This window comes from Fusarium fujikuroi, chromosome FFUJ_chr08, assembly GCF_900079805.1.
Source record: "Fusarium fujikuroi IMI 58289 draft genome, chromosome FFUJ_chr08".
Taxonomy (NCBI): Eukaryota; Fungi; Ascomycota; class Sordariomycetes; order Hypocreales; family Nectriaceae; genus Fusarium; species Fusarium fujikuroi.
Window position 1 is genome coordinate 1980761 of NC_036629.1, and position 21934 is coordinate 2002694.

General features: G+C 47.6%; 11 protein-coding genes; 6 read left to right on the plus strand and 5 right to left on the minus strand.

Annotated features, from left to right (window-relative positions):
* Nucleotides 1–44: 44 nt before the first annotated feature.
* FFUJ_12442 (uncharacterized protein) lies at nucleotides 45–605 on the minus strand (the record flags this gene model as incomplete). XM_023582048.1 has 2 exons in its annotated part: nucleotides 45–501; nucleotides 568–605. 2 exons carry the CDS (start codon nucleotides 603–605, stop codon nucleotides 45–47), a joined length of 495 nt encoding a protein of 164 aa, XP_023434642.1.
* A 516-nt stretch (nucleotides 606–1121) lies between these two features.
* FFUJ_12443 (uncharacterized protein) lies at nucleotides 1122–1917 on the plus strand (the record flags this gene model as incomplete). XM_023582049.1 has 2 exons in its annotated part: nucleotides 1122–1272; nucleotides 1415–1917. The coding sequence occupies 2 exons, from the start codon at nucleotides 1122–1124 to the stop codon at nucleotides 1915–1917; spliced, it is 654 nt and encodes a 217-aa protein (XP_023434643.1).
* Nucleotides 1918–3089: 1172 nt separating this feature from the next.
* Nucleotides 3090–3573, minus strand: FFUJ_12444 (uncharacterized protein; the record flags this gene model as incomplete). XM_023582051.1 has 2 exons in its annotated part: nucleotides 3090–3411; nucleotides 3464–3573. The coding sequence occupies 2 exons, from the start codon at nucleotides 3571–3573 to the stop codon at nucleotides 3090–3092; spliced, it is 432 nt and encodes a 143-aa protein (XP_023434644.1).
* A 1537-nt stretch (nucleotides 3574–5110) lies between these two features.
* Nucleotides 5111–5929, plus strand: FFUJ_12445 (related to aminoglycoside N; the record flags this gene model as incomplete). The annotated part of the gene is made up of 1 exon (XM_023582052.1): nucleotides 5111–5929. One exon carries the CDS (start codon nucleotides 5111–5113, stop codon nucleotides 5927–5929), a length of 819 nt encoding a protein of 272 aa, XP_023434645.1.
* A 394-nt stretch (nucleotides 5930–6323) lies between these two features.
* FFUJ_12446 (related to tol protein) lies at nucleotides 6324–8382 on the plus strand (the record flags this gene model as incomplete). XM_023582053.1 has 2 exons in its annotated part: nucleotides 6324–6917; nucleotides 7153–8382. The coding sequence occupies 2 exons, from the start codon at nucleotides 6324–6326 to the stop codon at nucleotides 8380–8382; spliced, it is 1824 nt and encodes a 607-aa protein (XP_023435192.1).
* An 827-nt stretch (nucleotides 8383–9209) lies between these two features.
* On the minus strand, nucleotides 9210–9593 carry FFUJ_12447 (related to KP4 killer toxin; the record flags this gene model as incomplete). The annotated part of the gene is made up of 1 exon (XM_023582054.1): nucleotides 9210–9593. One exon carries the CDS (start codon nucleotides 9591–9593, stop codon nucleotides 9210–9212), a length of 384 nt encoding a protein of 127 aa, XP_023434646.1.
* An 861-nt stretch (nucleotides 9594–10454) lies between these two features.
* On the minus strand, nucleotides 10455–12422 carry FFUJ_12448 (related to GAL4-like transcriptional activator; the record flags this gene model as incomplete). XM_023582055.1 has 2 exons in its annotated part: nucleotides 10455–12269; nucleotides 12315–12422. The coding sequence occupies 2 exons, from the start codon at nucleotides 12420–12422 to the stop codon at nucleotides 10455–10457; spliced, it is 1923 nt and encodes a 640-aa protein (XP_023434647.1).
* Nucleotides 12423–12907: 485 nt separating this feature from the next.
* FFUJ_12449 (probable trichothecene C-8 hydroxylase) lies at nucleotides 12908–15308 on the plus strand (the record flags this gene model as incomplete). XM_023582056.1 has 3 exons in its annotated part: nucleotides 12908–13859; nucleotides 13907–14008; nucleotides 14104–15308. The coding sequence occupies 3 exons, from the start codon at nucleotides 12908–12910 to the stop codon at nucleotides 15306–15308; spliced, it is 2259 nt and encodes a 752-aa protein (XP_023434648.1).
* Nucleotides 15309–15415: 107 nt separating this feature from the next.
* On the minus strand, nucleotides 15416–16273 carry FFUJ_12450 (uncharacterized protein; the record flags this gene model as incomplete). The annotated part of the gene is made up of 1 exon (XM_023582057.1): nucleotides 15416–16273. The coding sequence occupies one exon, from the start codon at nucleotides 16271–16273 to the stop codon at nucleotides 15416–15418; it is 858 nt and encodes a 285-aa protein (XP_023434649.1).
* A 395-nt stretch (nucleotides 16274–16668) lies between these two features.
* Nucleotides 16669–18419, plus strand: FFUJ_12451 (probable ascus development protein 3; the record flags this gene model as incomplete). XM_023582058.1 has 6 exons in its annotated part: nucleotides 16669–16766; nucleotides 16817–17197; nucleotides 17244–17387; nucleotides 17436–17862; nucleotides 17913–18006; nucleotides 18058–18419. 6 exons carry the CDS (start codon nucleotides 16669–16671, stop codon nucleotides 18417–18419), a joined length of 1506 nt encoding a protein of 501 aa, XP_023434650.1.
* A 905-nt stretch (nucleotides 18420–19324) lies between these two features.
* FFUJ_12452 (related to purine utilization positive regulator) lies at nucleotides 19325–21789 on the plus strand (the record flags this gene model as incomplete). XM_023582059.1 has 3 exons in its annotated part: nucleotides 19325–19383; nucleotides 19428–19744; nucleotides 19793–21789. 3 exons carry the CDS (start codon nucleotides 19325–19327, stop codon nucleotides 21787–21789), a joined length of 2373 nt encoding a protein of 790 aa, XP_023434651.1.
* Nucleotides 21790–21934: the final 145 nt, after the last annotated feature.

Below are 21934 nucleotides of genomic sequence, written 5' to 3' on the forward strand. Positions count from 1 at the left end.
TCGGTGGAGGAAGCAATGGGAATAGAGTCGAACCCCCTGCAAGTTTAGGCTTTGTTATCGAGAAGTAACTCGATAGCGACAGCTCCTGGCAAATCATCCATGTTGAAGGGTAGAGGCGTCACCCAATATACTGACCAGTCGCCATTGCCTTCTGGGTCTCTCCACGCCATCCAGTGTCCATCATTTATGTCCTCGCCGGCAATTCCCAGAGCATGGCTCCTAGTCCCATCACCAAGAACCTTCACCGAAAAGTCATGATAGATCATTGAACCAATGCCAAACGGGCTAGTTTCAGGCGAAGTCTGCAACTCATATGGCCCTCGGCCGCTTGGACCGATGACAGATAAAAAGTCTGACATGGAGTCGTCCTTGAGAATGAGAGATGTTTCATTTGCTTTGCATTGCAGACAAAAGCTCAGAGCCCCGACATCGGTAGGGGTCAAAACTAGATTCTTGTCTAAGTTATGCGCAACATGCATACCATTCACCTCATGGAGGCCGCTATAGCGCGTCAGTATGTCTCAGGCAACTGAAAGCGAAAAGGATGTTGGAAGAAATAAAACAAACCTTGAAACCCGGACACTATACGTTTCAGAGATACTCATCGTGATGTGGTCGGATGTAGGAAAATGATCAAGAGTCAAGGACAGCTTGCAACAAGACTTATATTATAACCTTGACCCGGATTTGCGGTTTAGCCGAGTCCCGACGGCATCGCCCGTTGGAGCTAGCTCTTGTTAGCCCTTTGTGTTCTAAACCATTTGTGACTCATTCAACGAAGGTTTATTTAACTGAAAGCTAATTCCTGAATACAAGTCCTGAATACGATCGAATCTCCAATAAACGTCCCCGCCTAACGCCACTAGCCGGTCTCTACCTGGATATAATGCATAGTGTCTGCATTACTGTATCTGGTTACTAAAGTGCGCACAAGAATTTACTGTCGTAGTTGTTGACTCTCTAGCATCTAATTTTATAAACCTGTCAAGCCACCTCATTCAGTTAGTTGAAGTGCTAAACGATCTTCGGACCAAACTCCAGCCAGCTGGCCGCTTGACCAACGGTGAAGCCAAGGGCTTTGTGAAGCAATTAAAGTACAACATTTCTAATCTCGGCGAGCAATGGCCCGAGAGCGTACCTCTGGAGAGCCCGTCAACGGATCACAAGTATCTGCGGCACCTCCAGCCGATCACCCCAGAGAGCTCAGACTACCGACTGCTACTGCAAGACGAAGATCGGCGTCCGCAAATAGTCGAGGCCTTCATTTCGAAGGTACTGGCTACTGAAGTCTTTGGGCACTTCCACTGGGCTGGTGGGACCGCCGCTCCTCATGTGAGATCCCTCCAGTTGTTTTTCACACGTAAATGTACTGGTATCAAAAGATTGAGAACTTGATGCTAACGCAGGGGAATAGCTAGTCAACTAGGCTCGCCTAGACTCTTTGACGTCCAGTTGTGGACTTGGAAGACAACCCAGTTATTCTTTGAAGCCCTCAATTCTCGAGGGGACGATGAGAAGGATCAGAACAAACTCTATCTCGGGCGCATGAAGAACAATATCACTTTGCTTATCATTGAAACTCTCGGGTTATCAATAAATTCTAGTGGCAGTATCGCTGAGCAGCTGGATGATATCCTGCAGGGCGCCATTGAGTTGGACAAAAAGTTGTGTCAACAGGGTGCAAGATGGCAGTGGAAGTATTCATACAAAAGTCATCACGAGGGAGCGTTGGTTTTTGACGGTGACTTTATGAACTTGGATCGAGCAGAACGGCTTTCTTCTGATAAAAAAGCCCAGGCTCAGCGGCTGGTTAGGTTCGTCATTTCACCGGCCCTGATAAAGCGAGGTGGTAAAGATGGCATGAATGACGAACTGGAGACTGCTGTGATGAAGATGGTGGTATCACGCAAGAACTAGACAATCAGCTACAAAGTTATTCTTTAAGGTCTCAGCCGAAGCAAATGTCACACTAGTGAAGTTGATATGTTTATGGAGAAGGACCTGGATTCACTCAAACTAAGACCTCGGTTTTTCTTGACGTGAAATGAACCCCCGAAAACGCCTAAACGAAGTGACCTGAGGAAGCTGGTAGCTGCTCTGAATCAGGGGGCCATGTGGCCATAGACGAAATCAAAAGTTCCCATTTTACTCAGGCACAATAGATCATAGATATCCTGAATCTTCAGTATACAAATCATTGGCTCTTCATAACATTATATTTGTCGTCGGCAACTCCAATATCTAAATCTCACCAATGCCGAGCTCAAGAATTTCGTTACATCTCTCACCCAACATGGAAGACCCTTGAAGTCACGTACAAGGTTACAGCGTTAGAGCATGGTAGCTGGAATCCCCGTTCCAGGTTTGAGATAATGTAAAAACAAAGACAAACGATCGTCTCTTACCTACGCCGGTATTCTTTCCATGTATCTGCTCACATAGCTCGCAAAGAAGACAATGAATAAAATACATCCAAGATACTGCAAAGTTCAACAATACTCTCAATAGCCTGAACAGTGTCACAGACAAGCGCCGGCAGACCATCAGCTTCGGCATCACCGGAAGTACAGGATCCTACCCCGAAAATGCCACGAACCCGGCATGACAAGGTTTAGCCATGTGGGAAGTATGCGGCATCAACCATCCCGAAGAAAGTTCCTGGGATCTTATTGTTGAGAATAGCATGGATTAAGGTATTGAACAATAATTGGATCAAGTTATTGAAGGAGTTGACTCCTGGTAGTGCCGCGAGTGCCCCCGAAGGCCGCGTGGCAACTACACCTCCGGCTTTTGTTTTATGAGGTGCTGATAATCGTAAAATACATTTGTCGATCAAGGATAAGATCTATCCTGGTGAACTCTCCCATGCGCTGTAAATGGTCAAAAACGTATATGTAATGAACGGCTGAACGAAGTTTAGATGATCCGTTGATCGAACCCATGTAGTGAGAATGAGAAGGTAAATTTTGTGTGTTTAGATATATACCTAATAGTCAAGTCTAAAATATAGTTCAAATACAATCAACACGCCTGCGTCTTTCAAAGAGAAAATGAAGTGGTTCCCAAATTAACAAGATCCAAATCCCCGATTACTCAACGTAGTTGAGCTTGAAGTCCTTGGGGCCCTTGTAGCGCTGGATCTCAGCATTGGGCTCCTTGGACTGCCAGAGCTGCTTGTTGGGAATGAAGTGCTTTCCAACAGTGTCGCTGATGGGGCTGACGGGCTGAGAGATGGTGAAGGTCAAGCCCTTCTTGCTGCGCTTGACGGAGAAGGTGCGAGAAGAGTCATCGCCGCACTTGGCGTTCTTGACATCAGGGAGGAGATAGTTGGCGGACTGGACGTGGGCAGAGCAGTGGACGGGGTTCTTCCAGGTCTCCATGGTTCCGGGCTGGATCACCTTGAACTCATAGCTGAAACATTATGTTAGAGATTGCTTATGATAAGTAGAAGGATAATACTGACTCGCAGAAGGTGCTGTGAGGGATGCAGCTGGCGGTGAAGTCCCTGACCTCGTAGACGGCGTAGCCAGAGACGGCGGCAGCGGAGAGAAGAGCAGTGGTGAAGAACTTCATTTTGGTGGTTTTGAAGAAAAGGTTGGTGATTTGTTTAGGTTGAGAGAGGAATTGTAGTATTGAATGGTAGTGAGGTTGTGTTGTTGAGATGAAGGATGAACTTCCATTGAGGAAACCCTCCCTTTTTGTATTGCGATTGTCCCCAGAAAATGCTGGAGCGCATGTCGATCGCCTCATTCGCCGATCCCTCACAAATCCGCCCTTGAGTCTTTGCTGTTTGTGGGGAATTTGAGGGTCACGATCCCCAAATCTCGTATTCTACGTGCCGTCCGGAACTCGGCATTTTGCATGCATGGCCCTCCGGCTAGATCATCGCCTTATTCAGGCTAATTTTCTATGGTCATGTCTCAATTGAACACAGCCCTTCAATATCTAGCCTCGATTTGCGTTCAGAAGGGCCCAGGCCTAGAAAGTCGCAAGATTCAGGGTCCTGTGATATAAATAGCTACTATTTTTATCCCTCGTTGCTTAACCCTTTTGGGTGAAGAAATCTTGGGCCGAGGTTCTAGAGTGTTCAAGTGATGTCATGGAAAAGACGCTTTGACAGGAACGCAATGACGTCGATAATGTCTCTCGGCCGAGTTATCGATAATATTTTCTTTGCATCGAAAGTCATTTCAGGCGAGTATACGGATAGGCGCAACGGAACTCGGATGATCGTCATTTCAATACGAGGTTCTGTCTTCAATGTGCGTCACGAAATGGCTTGGCAATGGAAATGTTTCATTGCGACGTTGCAATTGCTACGAAACAAATTGATCATAGCATCACTGACCGAAACTCTGCTATTTCCAGTTTAACATATTTCGTGATCATTACAGTACCTTGATTTTTGGGTTTTCTAAACTTATTCTGTTTTGGTCTCTAGCAACAAATACAAATAATGGAGTCGGTATGTTTCCACCACTTCCAGAGACGTCATGTAGTCTCACTCTCAGAGTTTAAAAAAAGAACGGCTGAAAGACTACAAGCTCTTAGACGCAGCTTTACCACAATTTCTAATCCAATGTTGTATAAGAGATGATAATGTCCTTGAAATTAGCTACCCTAGAGCTTGCTCAAGAAGTGGATATGCTCCAAGGACAGTTCCCATCCACTTTTCATAATTATCCTGCGCTAGCCGTATGGAGATTAGATCCTCATAACCAACCTCGGCCTATTGGATCCGTGGTTCGATTCCCATCTTCTCCAGTGCCTGGGTTTTGCTCTGACTCCAGAATGATCAAGTCAATATCAATTGCAGCCAGGATTATACTCATAATAAATATAGGTGTATGAGATTCTTAATGCACATTAATGTGACAGTCACAGGTTTTGTTTTGCTGTTTCACCCAGGCATTTTGCGATGGCTTATGGTGACTCAGTCGGTGAACAATTTAACCAGGGAGTTAAGTGGGCGGGGGTGCGAAGAGGCTAGTGTACACATTCATATAAGTTGGTCTTCAGTTACCTATTTACTGAACGAACTTGGCTAGTTTTCTCACCTGTCCTTGTGTATATTCGACACTCTACAACTTCTCTCACCTCTCTGTTCACTATGACGCCCCCTACTCTTACCGGTCCTTTATGCACCAGGCCATCTCTTACTCAGGACCTCCAAAACCTCGGCTTGAAACCACAAGATACAGTCCTGGTCCACAGCTCCCTTAAGAGCATAGGATGGATCAACGGCGGAGCTGAAGCTCTTGCCCAAGCTCTTCTCGACATCCTTACACTCGAAGGGACTCTCGTTGTCCCAACACACACTAGCAGCAACTCAGACCCGTCGAAGTGGGTTAATCCACCAGTGCCTGAAGAATGGTGGCAGACTATCCGCGATACCAGACCTGCGTTCAACCCCAAAACCACTCGAAGTGAAAACATGGGTGTATTGGCTGAGACAGTCAGAACATGGCCAGGTGCAGTGAGAAGTATGCACCCTCAAACCTCATTTGCTGCAATTGGTGCAAAGGCGAAGTTTATCACAGACGGACATGATCTGGACAGTATGCTGGGAGAAAAGAGCCCCCTGGCTCGTTTGGAAGAGCTGAATGCCAAGGTCTTACTTATTGGTGTTGGATTTGATAACTGTACCTGCTTTCATCTTGCAGAGTACAGAGTAAACTCACCAAAGGCTGATACCTCATTCGCGGTGTCAGTCAACGGAGCTAGAGAATGGGCGACTGTAACGGACGTCAGTGTCAACGAGGAAGACTTTTTGGAAGTGGGGAAGGATTTCGTTGAGCAAAATAGTGTGGCGAAGGGTCAAATTGGTGCAGCAAATTGCCATCTGTTCTCGCTACCTCAGGCAGTCAAATTTGCTCAACAGTGGTTTCTTTCCCATCGAACAGCAAATCCTCAGAAGACTTGCCACTAGAGTGCCCTTTTCAAAAAGGCCGTTATTGGCAATCTGAGGCATACCTTTAGTTAGGAATTGGAGTGCAAGTTTGTTGTTTGCTCTAGACTTCAGGAGGGTTTCTCAGCCTCGAGCGAACAACGCCACTTTTCTCTTAATTAACTCATAGGATCCTAGCATGTCTAACTAAACTCGTTTTTCTATTTCGACATTACATTTATCAGTCCGCTTATAAGCACAGCTCCAATGTCTTCAATTCAGCAGTAAGCGGGCATGTCGTGTCAGCCATCATCACGTGGCTAGCGCGGGTAGGCATTTTTTGGAGGGGTCTTTATTTACCTCACAGTCTGCCAGGGTTGAAGTTACGCCTGATTTTTCACAAACAAATCCATGTATGCTTCTACCATCTGTCAGCATGACTGAAACTCTATGTACTTCCTGTACACAGTTCGCGGCAGACTTCGCTGAGATGAACGTTCAAGACGCGAATTGCAGTCGTACTATGTCGCCGAATATTTACCAACTTCAAGAATCTGCGCAGAATGGCTGTCCTCTGTGTCAAATCACCTACCAATGCTTTTGTTACCAAATCCCAAAATGTTATTGGGACCAAACATTGGCTGCCCATCTTTGGGTACACGTCTACTCGATTCCCCTTCGTCTTGATGGTAAATTTATAGCTCCTAGAAAGGGAACAGACAAACAAGATCCAATGGAGCCAACGTTGTCATGTGGTGTTGGGAAAGACATAGACCGCTGTAGATGGCACATCATATCGCTTGTTATGCACGAGGAAAATGAGAAACGATCTGCGGAATGGGGTCTTCACAAGAAGAGATCAATAGCGGATCTTTCATCAGCTGAGGGTGTTGAGAAAGCTATTACCTTGGCCAGTAGCTGGATCCAGAACTGTTCAGCAAATCATGACAAATGCCGAATACAGCCCGATAACTGCCATCTGCGTACGACGAAACCAACAAGACTTATCGATGTTGGCTCCCAGAACGGCGTACATGTTCCAAAGATAGTTATTACAAACACCTCATCTGAGATGGAATATTTTGCTCTTAGCTATGCATGGGGTTCAGGACACAACTTTGCTAAAACAACAGCGTCGAATCTGGAAGATATGAAAAACTGGCCTGCCTTGGGATGAGCTCGCAAAGACCGTACAAGATGCCATCATATTCACCAGAAAGTTAGGATTTCGCTATTTGTGGGTGGATGCTCTATGCATATTGCAGAGCGAAGGACCAGATGACAACAAGCATAAAGATGATTGGTCTTATGAAGCGGCGAGATTCGGACAGTACTACGAAAATGCGACGTTGACGATTGCAGCCACTGGTGCTATCTCTTCTCAACAGGGACTATTTCTTGATAGGCCTGCGCTGCTTTTCGATCCGAAGCCAGTTACCTTGAAACTAAAGAAGAACTCCGGCGGCACCAGAGATGTCTCAATTCTACCACCAAGCCCTTTATGGGAGATGAGCATCCGCAACTCTCCTCTCCTAACTAGGGGATGGGCTACCCAGGAGCGAGTTTTGTCAAAGAGGATACTCCATTTTGGCGCCAACAGTTTGTTATGGGAATGTCGTGAGTGCAAGACTACAGAGGCGAATCCCGAAAGCTCGGATCCTACCATCTTTAAATACCAGAACGAACAATTCATCGATGTTTTTCAGAACTTGGAGAACCAGCAGAAGGAGAAACTGATATCATTATGGTACCACTTTGTCGAATCTTACTCGGTCACAAACTTCTCCTTGTACAAAGACAAACTTCCAGCGCTATCCGGCATCGCTGCAAGAATACAGCATCGCTTTCCGCAAGAATATGTTGCGGGAATATGGGAGTCTGATATTCCTCAAGGACTGCTGTGGACAGTTTGGAGAAGCCAAGAGCCTGAGCCAGAGACGATTCGAGGAACAAATCGACCCTCATGGTGTTGGGCTTCCTCGATATACCCAATTCGATTTCTCTACATAATGACCTACAATAGCGATCAGTACATAAAGCTGCAAGTCGAGTCTTGGTCAGTGAGGACGAATGGCCCTCAAACATCAGGTCAAATTCTCCAGGGGAGTATTACAGTCTGTGGCCCTGTCAAGTCATTTAATCTATACGCTCTGGGCTTGAACTTTGTCTTTGGTCCTGATGCCTACGATAAAGACGGGAATCGCATCGTGTGTGAAGCCTCCAAAGGCGTCCATAAAGTTGATGAATGCACCGCTTACTTGGATCATATGAACTTCTTGGAAGGTGTCAACAAGACCTACACTTGTATCTTGGTAGCAACACTCCTCCCATCAATGTGGACTCCAGCAGAAAAGAGGGTGATTGGGGCTGGGCTGATTCTGGAGCCGGCGGGCCGTGGAGCTGTCGATCAGTATACGCGAATTGGTGTGCTTTGTCTTCCATATGAACAATACTGGGCCGATGCTTATTACAGCAAAATTCTTGAGCTTGTCTAGTCGCCACCAGAAAGATGTAATCAGAACGGTAGATCAAAGAATGGTGGAAGCCTAGTTATTCTTACATTACAACCTGTTTAAAGGGCCGAGGCGTCGAGGCGTATATACAACGCGAGCATTTGAGAACTTGGAATATTTCGTTTGACGTATTTTTAGGTCACCAAAGACGGAGAGGAGGTTGTATCAGAATTATAAAGAATAAAAATAGAGCCGGCTCCTTGGTCGCATAAATGTCAGTGTTACAGATGTGTTACTTGCAGTTTTGTGACTGAGAGCTGAAATCAGCAGAGAGAACTCAGTTATTGTTCTAAAACTTTTGGCGAAGATTTATCTTCTGTAATATCTTCGATTAGGACTGAATTGTGATGTCTTATATACTTGTTTGACTCAGTTTCATGAGGTGTCGAGAGCAGACATACCTTCCGCTAGCCGAATGGAAAAGATGAGATCTTCCTGCACATACTTGAGATATAAAACTGATGGATACCGAGTAGAAGAATGTATGTGTAAAATGGAATCCTCGACTTTGAATCTAAGCCATGTCCAACGATTGAATGAATGTATGTTTTTGGTACCACTGATCTATCTACATACTGCATTGTGCTACAGCTCGCTTGATTCTGTCTCAAACCTGATTCTCTATAAGACTGGGACCGATGATCCCAATAGTGAGCGTGAGAGAAAAAGTTGTGTATTCGACTGATCCACTTTGTCCATCCTCCTAGCCTTTGAAGAAACGCCCAATTGCTCTTACGAACATGCTTTTCTCATAAAGGGCACTGGGAAACGCTCCCCCATTTGACATAGAGGAGCCGAAGAATGAGCTCTTAACAAACTCCTTGGCAGTTCGGGTTGCTGACGTAGTTGACGGTCAGAATACCATGGTCTCCATCATTGTTGTCATCGGGGAAGAAGACCGGGACGCTGCCGCAGTACTTGCAGCCATGATTGCGGAGCTCTCCGAGGAGGCGCTTGATCTCACGACCGGGCAGGCCACCGGTGTTTTGGAGAAACGCACAAAGTGAACCTCCACAGACGATGTGCTGGCCGTTCTGATACCAACGGTCGTCGTTGAGGCCACCGGCATAGTTGATGAGGTTGGAAAGCGGTTCGGTGCCTTGGCCGCAAAGCACACTGCCCTTGCAATTGATTCCAGCGGCTACGCTGCTAGCTGCCACGAGAGCAGTGGCCAAGATAGCGGTGATATGCATGCTGAAAAGAATTAGAGCTTGGGATGCTTAGTGTTGAGCATATACTGACTTGAGTTAGACGAAGAAGATTCGGATAGAAAATATGGATTTGTTGCTGTTAGCTAGGCTACACAAGCGGAGTGAGTGAATTGGAACAGAAATGTGTATAACAGGAGAAGTGGCTAGCCTTTATATGCGATTTGGACATTGAGGTCTTGTACCAGCAGTCCAAAAGTGGCCCCTCAAGCATATCTCAACTCAGGATCATCATGCCTTGGAACGACTCGGAACTCGGCATCGTTGACGCTGATTTCAACTCAAAATATCCAGTTCTACCTTCCTTTTGTGTTCATATATCACATATCATCCTTACTGGGGCGTCATAATTGTACTCTTGAGTTTGGGTCCTCCTGTTTCTCTTTGGTCGATTTGGCCTGATATGGTCGCCATGAAAAGGACTGCCTGAAAAGACCAATCAAATCAAAAGCTGACACTCATTTAATTGTAAATGAAACTGGGTGGCTCATCCGGTAATTGACTTTACTGGTTGAGCAGCAAATTCCTATTCGGGTGTCTTGCCAGGGGTACAAGTAAGCGGCTTTATATACCATGCATGTAACGCTGGCTGTTGTGCGGAAATGATGTTACAGTCATGATTGGTAAGGATCATCTGGCAAAGAATTGATAGATAGCTCACCTATGAATCACGGTAGAATCAATTTGATGGATGGAACTTTGGATAATGCACTTTCAAAGCTGATGAAAGCCCGCTCACGCATTGGAACCTTCCGATATTCACGCCACTGCTTTTGGACAGCCGCATGAGCACATCGCCGCCCTTGAGCATTGAGGAAACGAAGGAATTCTTTTATTATCTTCTGATTATAACATCTCAGAAACTAAATGCCGCAGCTCGTTTGTGTCCAGCGCATGTTCACTCCTCTGATCCACTTTGTCACCCGACGCCCAAACGACAGTCAAGCTCGTATACTGCTCTAAATTCTGTAATTCAACTGGCAATACGACCGCTATGCCATCTCCCATATCGTTTTCAGACACCTCCAGGACACGAGTGCTCACGTCATCGAATCGTCCACATAGAAGTTTGCCCTGGTCCCATCGCTCACTTAACGCTCGAAGGATGAACATGACATCCTTGACGACCATCCAAACATCCAGACGCCGCATGGCATTAGTATCTCTAGCCGTGCTGTTTCTTAGGTGCCAGTAGCTGTAGAAAGCCATAAGGCCAGTCCAGTAAATCTTCTCGCAGGCAATCTGCACGTAGAATATCGAGTTAGACTCGACCAATCGGCGATATATCGCGATGAACCCAACAGCTGCTTGCCATAGTTCACCAAGTTCATCATGCGTCCGTTGAGGTAACAGCCTGCAGGGTCTAAGAAGAAGCATGCGACCCATCAACCATTCACTTTCGATAAGGGTCTTGTTCGGTAGTTGAGAGCTCGAGTCTTTCCAGTCGCCCAACTTCTTGCTGATTTGTTCAAGAATTAATCGCGCATCGCCTGCTCCGGAGCTTGGAGACTTATTCAAGCGATTGTATATCTCGGATTGTATCTGCAGTGCACGATATCGCTGCAGATAGCCGTGTACCTCAACAGCTGTTGCTGCTGTCTCGATTCTGAACGTGGGCAGGGACACGTTAATAGCGGAGTCTGATATCTCAGTAGGCCGGCCGCATCCCAAACTCATGGACCGATCAAAAGAGTACATACTCCACCAAAGACGGCGTCGTGTTTCCAAGAGACTTGTGGCGACAGAGTCAAGAGGCTGTGGATCTTGATGGAGTCCAAGGTCAACGCACATGCGCATACCGACACCGATAAGATACCATGCGTCGAGTAACGAAGGGTTGAGAGTAGCGAATTGAATCAAGAATAATATCGACTGAACACCTATGATAGTGTTTGGTAAGATTGCCGATTCGCGGAACGTCAATGCTGTACGAAATAGTCTTTGTGCTTGCGTTGATATGACACTATCAGCACTTCGTGATAGACTCGAAGCAGATATAGCCAGAACTAACAGAACAGTGAAGTAGCTGTAGCCATGACTTATCGACGAGCGATCAAGATCATCTTGACTCGGCGTTAGAACACTGGCTGGGTCTTGTGGTGGGCCATCCTGTCCGCGTTCACGAGGAGGATCGACGCCGGAGAAGACATGCTCGAACTGCACCCAGAAGCCTTGGATAGAAAAGAAAGGTATTCGTGGGTAAACCTGATCAAAATAATGTTTTGCCAGACTCAAGGCCGTTGACTCTTTGGGTAAACATGGTGAAACATCATTGGCTTGGGTTAATCGCAGGGCGGATGAGAGTTGGTTGGTGCTTGCAGTTGCCAGCACAAGTGAAGATAGTGTCGGCCCTTCAGCGGCTGAGGGATATGAACATGCTATTATGGGAAGTGCTCCGATATCTGCGATGAGTGAATCGATGATAGATCGTTGATGGGTCTCTGCAGATTCATTCCTGTTGGACCGCTCGGTATCTGACGGCGAAGTAAGATTGTTCTGTCTAGCATTAAGCTGACTCAGCCGCTGTTGGGCGGCTTCAATCTTCTGTCGAAGATAGGTTGGGTAGTCTCGTCCACGGTTTGGCGATTCCGTCGAAAGAGAACATGTTGCCTGGCGGCCAAACTTGACGCAGCCACCACATGCTGGAGTTGCGCCGTTGCACTACGAGGAATGAGTCTTGGACCGAGTTCATTGAAACTCACGTACCTTGATCTTCCGAGCTTTACAGAAAGTACAGGCCGAGAATATTTGCGATACTCGCAAGGTGACATTCCGTATTGGCCGACCTTGGACATTTTCTCCAGTCTCGCTCATAGTAACGTGGGCTTTGCAGCTCAGACTAGTGGATGCCAAATCGTCGGCGCTCGCCTAACAATGTTTAGGCCTGACGTGCCAATTCCAGCAACAAGCGGTCAATCAGGCTCATGAAAATATCACGAGGACCGATTCCTCCATTGAACGGCTTTAGCTGACCATGGAATAGCCGACCAAAGGCGGCTCCTTGATGCCGATGCGAGTCTCGGGTCAGGTTGCGGGGAAAAAGTGGAATGTCCAACGGAACCACCGCAAGAGTGATAGTGGCAAGTCAATGAGCTAACGGCGGTTCCGTTGATGTAGCTCGTAAGATTGGCTAACGACTTATTGCAGGCGTCGGGTTGATCTCCAGGCTTTGGGAATGCAAGTAATAAAAGAGGCTATTTCATAGCTTGCAATCTACTCATTATCATCATCCTAGCTTGACTTGAACGCATATTACAACACTTCACTAGTCAGTTAGTTAGCACTCAGACTTCGCTACCATGGCCCCTGCAAGGATATCCCACGACCCTGTCCTCCGTCGCGAGCCAGCAACACAAAGCCGCGACTTTCAGCTCCGCACCTTGAACTCAGATCTCTGTGTCTGTGGTGGAGGCTTCGCTGGTACTATAGCTGCCATCGCAGCAGCGAGAAACGGCGTGTCAGTCATTCTCATTCAGGATAGACCTGTTCTCGGAGGCAATGCTTCCAGTGAGGTCAGATTATGGATCCTTGGAGCTACGTCGCATATGTTCAATAACAATCGCTATGCGAGAGAGGGCGGTCTTGTTGATGAGATTTTACTCGAGAATTTGTATCGAAATCCTGAGGGAAATCCTCTAATTCTCGATACTATTCTTTTAGAGAAAGTGAGACTGGAGCCGAATATCCAGTTGTTTCTCAACACTGCTCTTGTTGGCTGCGACAAGGACGGTGATCGAATCAGCTCTGTCAGCGCTTTCAACTCTCAATCCTCCCTCAAATTCACCATCCAGTCTCAACAATTCATCGACTGCACCGGCGACGGCATACTCTCCTTCCTCGCCGGCGCTCCCTTCAGAATCGGCGCCGAAAAGCGCGATGAGTTCAACGAGCTCTTCGCCCCATCCTCCGAGTACGGCCATCTTCTTGGCCACTCCATCTACTTCTACACCAAAGATGCCGGTAAGCCCGTCAAGTACGTCGCACCAGCATACGCTCTGAAAGACGTCGAGGGAGAAATTCCTCGCTTCAAGAGCTTTAGCACGAAAGAGATGGGCTGTAATCTCTGGTGGATTGAGTATGGTGGCAGACTTGATACTATCCATGATACGGAGCAGATCAAGTGGGAGCTTTGGAAGGTTGTGTATGGAGTTTGGGATTATTTTAAGAATTCGGGGAGGTTTCCTGAGGCGGAGAATTTGACGCTTGAGTGGGTTGGGACTATTCCGGGGAAGAGGGAGAGTAGACGGTTCAGTGAGTTCCCCAAATGCATTGTCTGTGAGCAGAGCTAATCTTTACAGTCGGTCCCACTATCATGGTGCAGCAGGACATTGTTGAACAGCGCTACCACTCTGATGCTGTGTCATTTGGAGGCTGGTCTCTTGATCTTCATCCCGCTGATGGTGTCTTCTCCGAAGTCGACGGCTGCACTCAGTGGCACTCAAAAGGCAAGTTCATCCATCATACGATCAGGTTTTCATTTTACTAACAGTCCCAGGCGTTTACCAAATACCATTTTCCTCAATGGTGTGCTCCGAGATTCCAAATCTCATGTACGGAGGCCGCATCATGTCGGCTTCCCACGTTGCCTTCGCATCTACCCGGGTCATGGCGACATGCGGAGCCAACGCCAACGCTTTGGGTATCGCTGCTTCTCTTTGTAAGAAGCAGAGCGTCGACCCCATGGAATTACTTATCAAGAGTAACATGAAAAACTTCCAGCGAGAGCTCATGCGCTTTGGTCAATTCATTCCTGGGTATAAGCTAAACGACTCTGAAGATCTTGTTCGCTCAGCCTCGCAGATTGAGGGATCATCTTTTGAGCTATCACAACTTCAAGCTGATGGACCACCAAAGGTTTTGGTTCGAAGTCTTGCGCAGATGCTCCCCCTCTCACAAGGACCTGTTCCTACCTTCTCCATCGCAGCCATGTCAGTCGAAAACACCGTATTGACGGTTCAGCTTCGAGGTTCTCGGAAGCCCTACAACTACACGCCCGAGGTCATCTTGGCTGAGACAAAGTTTTCCCTGGTTCCAGGACAGAATGATCTTGTCATCGACTTCAAGGTCGAGAACCCTCAGACTCAATATGTCTTCCTGTCCTTCCTGCAGAACAACTCGGTGGCCCTCTGCACCAGCAAGACACGTGCATCAGCACTTATGACTGTTGAGCACGAATGTACTCAAAGCCCGCCTAGTGATGTCGGAGTCGACGAGTTCGAGCGCTGGACACCAGTTCGAAGGCCAATGGGTCACAACCTCGCCTTGACGCTGGATCCACCTCTGAAGGCTTGGGGGGTCGAGAACATCTGCAATGGCGTTCCCCGACCGACCAAGAGAACGAACTGCTGGGTCCCTCGTGCCGACTCATCTGGTAGGAAGATTCTCAAGATTGGTTGGGATAACCCTGTCAAGGTGAACAAAGTTGTTGTGCACTTTGATACAGACTATGATCATGCGCTTGAGTCGGTGTTGAGAGGTCACCCAGAGAGGACTATCCCCTTCTGTGTCAAGAAGTGGCGTCTGTTGGACCTCTCTAGTGGAGAGCGAGAGCTGTATGTTGAGGATGAGAATCACCTGTCGCGCCGTGAGGTCGTTCTCGAGGAGAGTAGGACGGTGAAGGAGCTTGGTATTGAAGTTCTGGAGTTGAATGGCGATGAGAACGCCTTTGGTGGTATTTTTGAAGTCCGAGTGTACGAATAGATACATGTAGCTGGGAATTGGTGTTATAAGTAAATTTATTTTTTATGCTCCTCAGTCATCTGCCCAGTCTCAATAATTTACAGAGGTAAAACCACAAAGATTCTTCTCTATCTCTCTGTACAATGGATATTCTTCTTTCCCAGAAACCACATCTTGACTTGCCACTCCAGTTGCTTGCTTCCGCAAAAGAGCACTGAGTCATCAGAATATTTACTCAAACTCTCCAAGTCTTCTTTCTCCATTCTCCCGAGGCGGAAGACTTCGCTGTCGTTTTGATCTTGTAAGAGCTCCCTGAACTGCTGATACCACCAGCCATGTGACTTGCCAGCAGCCATCCCGCCGGTTTCTTCTCCAGGTGTCACGAAAATTCGAATCACATTCCAATCTGGCGGGTATAGCATCTCATGGTTCCAGAGATACTCAATAACTCCAAAGTCATCCCCGCGAATGCTGCAAATGAGACTAGGCTTCAGGCCATTGGTATTGCTACTGCAGTTTTTGGCCACAGCCATACCAATGAATGGTGCGATGCCAGTACCGCCAGCTATGCACAATGCTTGGCCGGCTTGTTCTATGATCTCGGAGGGGAATCCGCCACCGACCTCAACAATCTTAGCGACCAAAGGTCCATGCGGTCTTGGAAGTCCCAACAGCCCTGTAACGCGGCCATTACGCGCCATGAGAGAGATGCTCTCAATGCTCTCATCCTCTGTATACTGCAAGTGAAATGGTGTGAAAGAAAGACATCGCTCTTGGTCCGACAAATTCTGGGGTCCCGATACAGGGTCTAGATCGGACGGGAATTGCAGTGTCAGGTGTTGACTTGGACGGAAGCTCCGACTGAACTCATGGTTTGTAAGAATAGAGAATGAATGGATGCTGAGGCTGGGAGTTAAGCGAGTCGACGAGATATGCTTAAGTTCGCCGAGAGACGGGGAATCCCCGTTGGTGCCGTTGACGGTCATGGCAGGGAATCGGGTCAAGTGATGATCGGTATTTTTCGTAAATCGTTAGACTTTAACCTGCATCTAATAGTCAGTCCATTATGAACCGACCTTTAGAACTTATCATAAAACGGAATAGTTGCATCCAAAAGCCCCAGACGGAACCACCGTCGTGAGTGAGGAGAAACAAGCGGAGGCTCCGTCTCTAGCTTTAGCGCACCCCGCAACGCGGAATCATACCATGAAAATCCCTGCTTCAATCCAGAACCCGACTTCGCTACCCCAGATTTAGAGCCATTTGACAAAGGATTAAAAAGTATGCCTTCCCCAGACTTTCTTGCGGGGAACCTCAACAGCATGAACACTTGAGTTCTCACCACTTGTTCAATTACTATCTTCGACTGTTTGTTATCAAGATGACCACCGAGCTGGGTGCCGTGCCTGCGCAGGGCAAGATGAGCGGCTGGCTCTTCTTCAGTATCTTCGTCATTTCGATGGGTTCCATCTTCTGGGGGTATGTCAAGACTTCACAGCACGCATTGGCCAAAGACTAACAGTTTGTAGATATGATATCGGTATTCTGAGCACCATCTACGTCTCCCCCGGCTTCAACAAAGCCCTGGACCATCCATCATCTAGCGAGAAGGGTCTCATCACAGCTATCTTCGCCGCTGGCCAATTCGCCTCTTTCGCCCTCCTCGCTGGTCCCATTAACAACAAGTATGGTCGAAGATGGGCTGGCTTTGGTGGTGTTTGCCTCCTCTGCGTCGGAGCTGCGATCCAGACTGGTGCCGTTCACCTGGCCATGATGGTTATCGGACGAATCATCGCTGGTGTTGGAACAGGTGTTGTGTCCACCGCTGTTCCGCTGTATCTCAGTGAGATCTCGCCAGCCAAGCATCGTGGTCTCTACGTTGCTGCTAACCAGGTCGGCATTGTCTCTGGGTAAGTAAAGCGTCGCATCGAGCGAGTACAGTGCTAACTGGTGCAGTATCTCTATGGCTTTCTGGGTTGGCTACGGCTACTCCTTCTGGGACTACGGTAATGGCATTGATCTTGAATGGCGCCTGTCCACCGCCATGCAGTTCGTCCCCGCTCTTCTCTTCCTCGGTGGTGTCTTGTTCATTCCTGAGAGGTACGTCTATCATAGTTGTCCTTTGCGCTTCCCGCTAACTCTCATCAGCCCTCGATGGCTCGTCGAAACAGACCAAGTCGAAGCCGCGAGCGAGTCCCTCTGCAAGCTCCGTGGTCTCTCTGCCACAGAAATCCAACCCGAACTTGACGAGATCCGCGCCAATATCCTCTGGCATCAGGAGAACTCCATCACCTCAGCTCGCGTCTTCATTCAGCAGAAGCCACTCTGGTCCCGACTCTGGCGTGCTTGGTCTCTTGCATTCCTCCAGCAGATGAGCGGTGCCGCCGGTATTCGATACTACCTCCCCACCAACTTCATTGCCGCTGGTACCTCTGAGGAATTGAGTCTGCTTGCTTCTGGTATCGACGGAACTGTGCAGGTGGTCTGCACTGTTGCAGCCATGTTCTTCATTGATAAGCTTGGCCGAAGACATTCTCTTGGTATTGGAGCTATCATCATGGCTTTCTGCTTGATGGTGAGTAACAATAAGTTTGGTTCGCTATTCGTCTGCTAACAAAGGTTCAGATCAACGGCGCCCTGCAAACCGCGTATCCCGGCCAGAACAACCAAAGCGCCAACTACGTTAACATTTTCTTCATATTCTTTTTCACTGTCGGATGTAAGTCACTGCACCACGCACCAAGAACGCAAGACGCTAACAATTGCACAGACAGTATGGGATTTGGACCCTGCGCTTGGATCTACGCCTCCGAGATCTTCCCCGCCAACTGCCGCTCCAAGGGTCTCGCCATCTCCTCCTCCGGCTCATCTCTTGGTTCGATCATCGTCGGCCAGGTCTGGCCCGTTGCAGTTTCCCGCATTGGACCTCGCGTCTACTTCATTTTCATGGCTTTCAACGTCTTCGCCGCCATTCTTGTCTATGCTTGCTACCCCGAGACCAAGAACAAGACTCTGGAGGAGCTGGATTCGCACTTTGGATCCCTCAATGTTCATTCTGAGGAGGATGCTACGCCTAAGCAGATGCTTGGAGCTGAGGAGGAGCGAGTTGAGGTTAGGGATAAGTCTGTGTGATTCGGCTCGTGTCCAGGATGCAGCTTGTAAGGACAGCTTCGTGCTCATGCCTTCGGGGCGAATCTTTGACTATATGAGAACTCTTTCAGGTGCATATGAAAGATTATGTCATTATCTACATAGTTAAATAATTGAGACTCTTACTGCACTATGACCTCTTTGATACACATACTTTTGGCAGTTGGTTTCGGGTCTGACAGGTCAATTCTTGATCGTTTGGTGACATATGATATCGGCTATCGGAAAACAACTTGGCTGACAGTACAAGCGAACCATTTTGCTACAAATGCTTTCTCTAGAATCAATTAAGGATCCAAGGGAATATCATAGACCAGTGCTAGAACCATTCATACCGCGGACGAGGTTGATCCAAATCTTTGTATATTGTGACTTTGTCTGATCGCGTTTTATGATGTAACTTTTGTCGTTTTGTTATTGATGTACTGTTAGTGGTTGATGTAAGTGAATGGAGAATCATCCTTCAACCAGCGTTTACTTGTAATTTCTGTTGTTTATCTCCACTCTACTCCATAAGCATGGTAGGTCACATTTACCTCTACTCAAGTGCTTCCCAAAAGTCAATATTATCACATTGTAGCAGAATCCAAGCTTCGCAGTTTACTTACAGTAGGCTTCATGGTGTTAAACATAAAACTTCAGGGTATGTTAAAATCGATGTGAGGAGTTTTGTGGAGAAAAGGATCAGCTGCCTCGTTAGCGGGGGCGGAATGAATTCCACGCCAACTTTACTCCGCATTTTTACTCAAAGCGATCGGCTCCGACTTTGATCGTGATCCAGACGAGACATTGCAGGGAAGCAGTCGCGTCGGATACACCAAATCTATGTAGGATGATGGCGTGTTTGGCGGATGATGGATCCTCCGTACTTTGTAAGCTCCCTAATCATGGCTTCTTCATCTGCATACGTTTGTGAGACTTACAATGATATAGACAATAAACGCGTGTAATCGTTGTCGCAAACGTAAAGCGCGTTGCGATACACGTGAGCTGCTCTGCGATTCGTCTTCCCTCGATCCCTTTCACTGATATCAAAACAGAGATTCCTGCCTGTCAGCCATGTCAAAATTCAGGCTCGATATGTGATTACACGGATGGTCGCTCGGGCGACGTCCATCCTCGAAGTTACATCCATGATCTGGAAGCACAACTGATGCAACTGGAGTCTCAGCTTCGAGAGGTTGACGAAGCGGCGACAACGGAGGTGTCGCCGCCTACTTCGACATTGCGCTCAGATGATGAGCCTGCTCAAGACTTGATTCGCGTCGGAGATGAGGGGCATGCGCATTTCATCGGAGCTTCAAGCGGTAGGGACACACAATTCACAGAAATTACTTGAGCTTACGGAAGCGTAGGAATGTACTTGGTCCGATCAGTCCTTGAGTCGGCTCAGCAGAACTACCCAAACTTCGAATCGCCATCTGAAACAACGGAAGCTCGAACCGGGCCAAAGGAACCAGCTAGTAGCAGTACTAGAATCGCCTTGCCGTCACGGGAGACGGCCAATAGTCTTATCGACACGTTCTTCAGCCAATATCAGGTTCAATATCCCATTCTCGATCAGCAAGAATTTAACAAGGCCGTGACGGAATTCTACAGTCGCCAGAACGATAGGGATGGCCAAAATCGACCAGCATCTGGCGAGGTGTGGACTCAATTCATGCTTAATATGGTGCTTGCCATCTCACTTATGTTCATGTCCAACGATCATAATGAGACCACGACCTTATCCAAAAGCTTCACTGCCAATGCTATGGAGGACATCAGTCTGATTATGCAAACAAAGAATGTCAAGTCGGTTCAATGCCTTCTCCTATTATTGCTTCTCTCGATCCTCGACTCATCGTCTGCACCGGTGTGGTACATCTCCGGACTTTGCATGCGCATGTGCATTGATCTCGGATACCACTCAGAAGCGACAATAGCTATTTCTTCGACCGGCCATAACACAGAGGTTGAGAGGGTAAGTGAAGCAGATACAAAGCGAAGGCTATTCTGGGTGACATACAGTTTTGATCGGACACTCAATATCCTTCTTGGTCGGCCCTTCACCTTTGACGACTTTACCGTCGACATTCATTTGCCGAGACATTCGTTAGTACCAAATAAGCGGCCGCAGATACTACACTGGCTTGAACTTCAACAACTCGAAAGCGAGATCGTACATAAGCTTCATGCAGTACGGCGTGACGACACGGCTCATGTCGGAGAGGACACTGACCTTACTGAGTGGACTAAGGAGATGGCCCAGCGGTTGAAAGGCTGGAACTCAGTAGCCCTGACTCTCACTGACTCCGATGGTCACAACGTGAACTGGTGGGGCTACTGGTATCGTACGGCGCTGCTCATCCTCTACAGACCATCTCCGCTTCGTCCAAACCTCAGTACGTCTGACACGTTGTCATGCTACGAAGCTGCAAAGGACCTTATTCAGCTCTCATACCTTCGTATCAGCGAGGGTCTGATGGAATTCACCTGGATAGACCTACATTTTCAATTCATGAGCGGAGTCACTCTCGTATTTATCGTCTGGAAGAATACTCAGGCGAGAATCAAGGCAAAGGATGACTGGGTCTCGTTCAAGAGCTGTTTGTTTCAATGGAAGAGTATACTGGAGAGACTGGGAATGCGATGGGAAAGAATTGCTCGAGCGCGTGAAGCACTATCCAAATTGGCTGATGCTACTATCGACCTTGTCGAGAAGGATATGATGCGATCAGCAGGAGGAGGCCAACGGCTACCAATACACCACAACTCAGAAGAGTCTCGGCGAGATCGAAGGCGTTCTATCATACAGCAGCTCCGGAGACAGGATTCTGATGGCGTATCGCAGCGAAACTTGGTCGTTGGAAGCGATGCAAACATGCAAGATTCTAGTCCTCGAGAGGTAAATCTAGAACGCGGAAACAGAGGGATGGATCAGATTTATGGACCTCCCGTAGACGCCGGGACTCAACATCGATCAGCAGCTCATACAGCTGAATATAGGGCGCAAGCCACGGGTGAAAATTGGACCACTCTCGATACATCAACAAACACTCAACGAGGGCTCTTTGGCGATACCCAGAGCCACAACACTATATCATCAATGATACCAGAAGATACGTGGCCTCTCTTCGATCTCTCAGATGTAGCAGTCGCACCCGATGAGCTCAACTTCTGGACATACTTATCAGCCCCAATGCTCGGCGTGGAGGATATCCAAACGTCCCAATTCAACGCTACGGGGAGGCCAGATGATGCTTTCACGAATAGCATTCTGAACTTTCATGGAGACTTTAGTAATATCACGCCTGAGATGCCAGTTGAGTACCCAGAGGATGCAGACTATGGGTACAACGCTGGGCAGTAATAGTTAGCAATTTTTAACCAACATGGAAATGTAATATAGAATGAAAATTCCGTTGAAATATGAGAAGCGTCGTATTGACTGCCATGGGGTAAGATCAGACACCAACTATGGCCACTTCCACTAAATCACATCCAAATTTATCAAG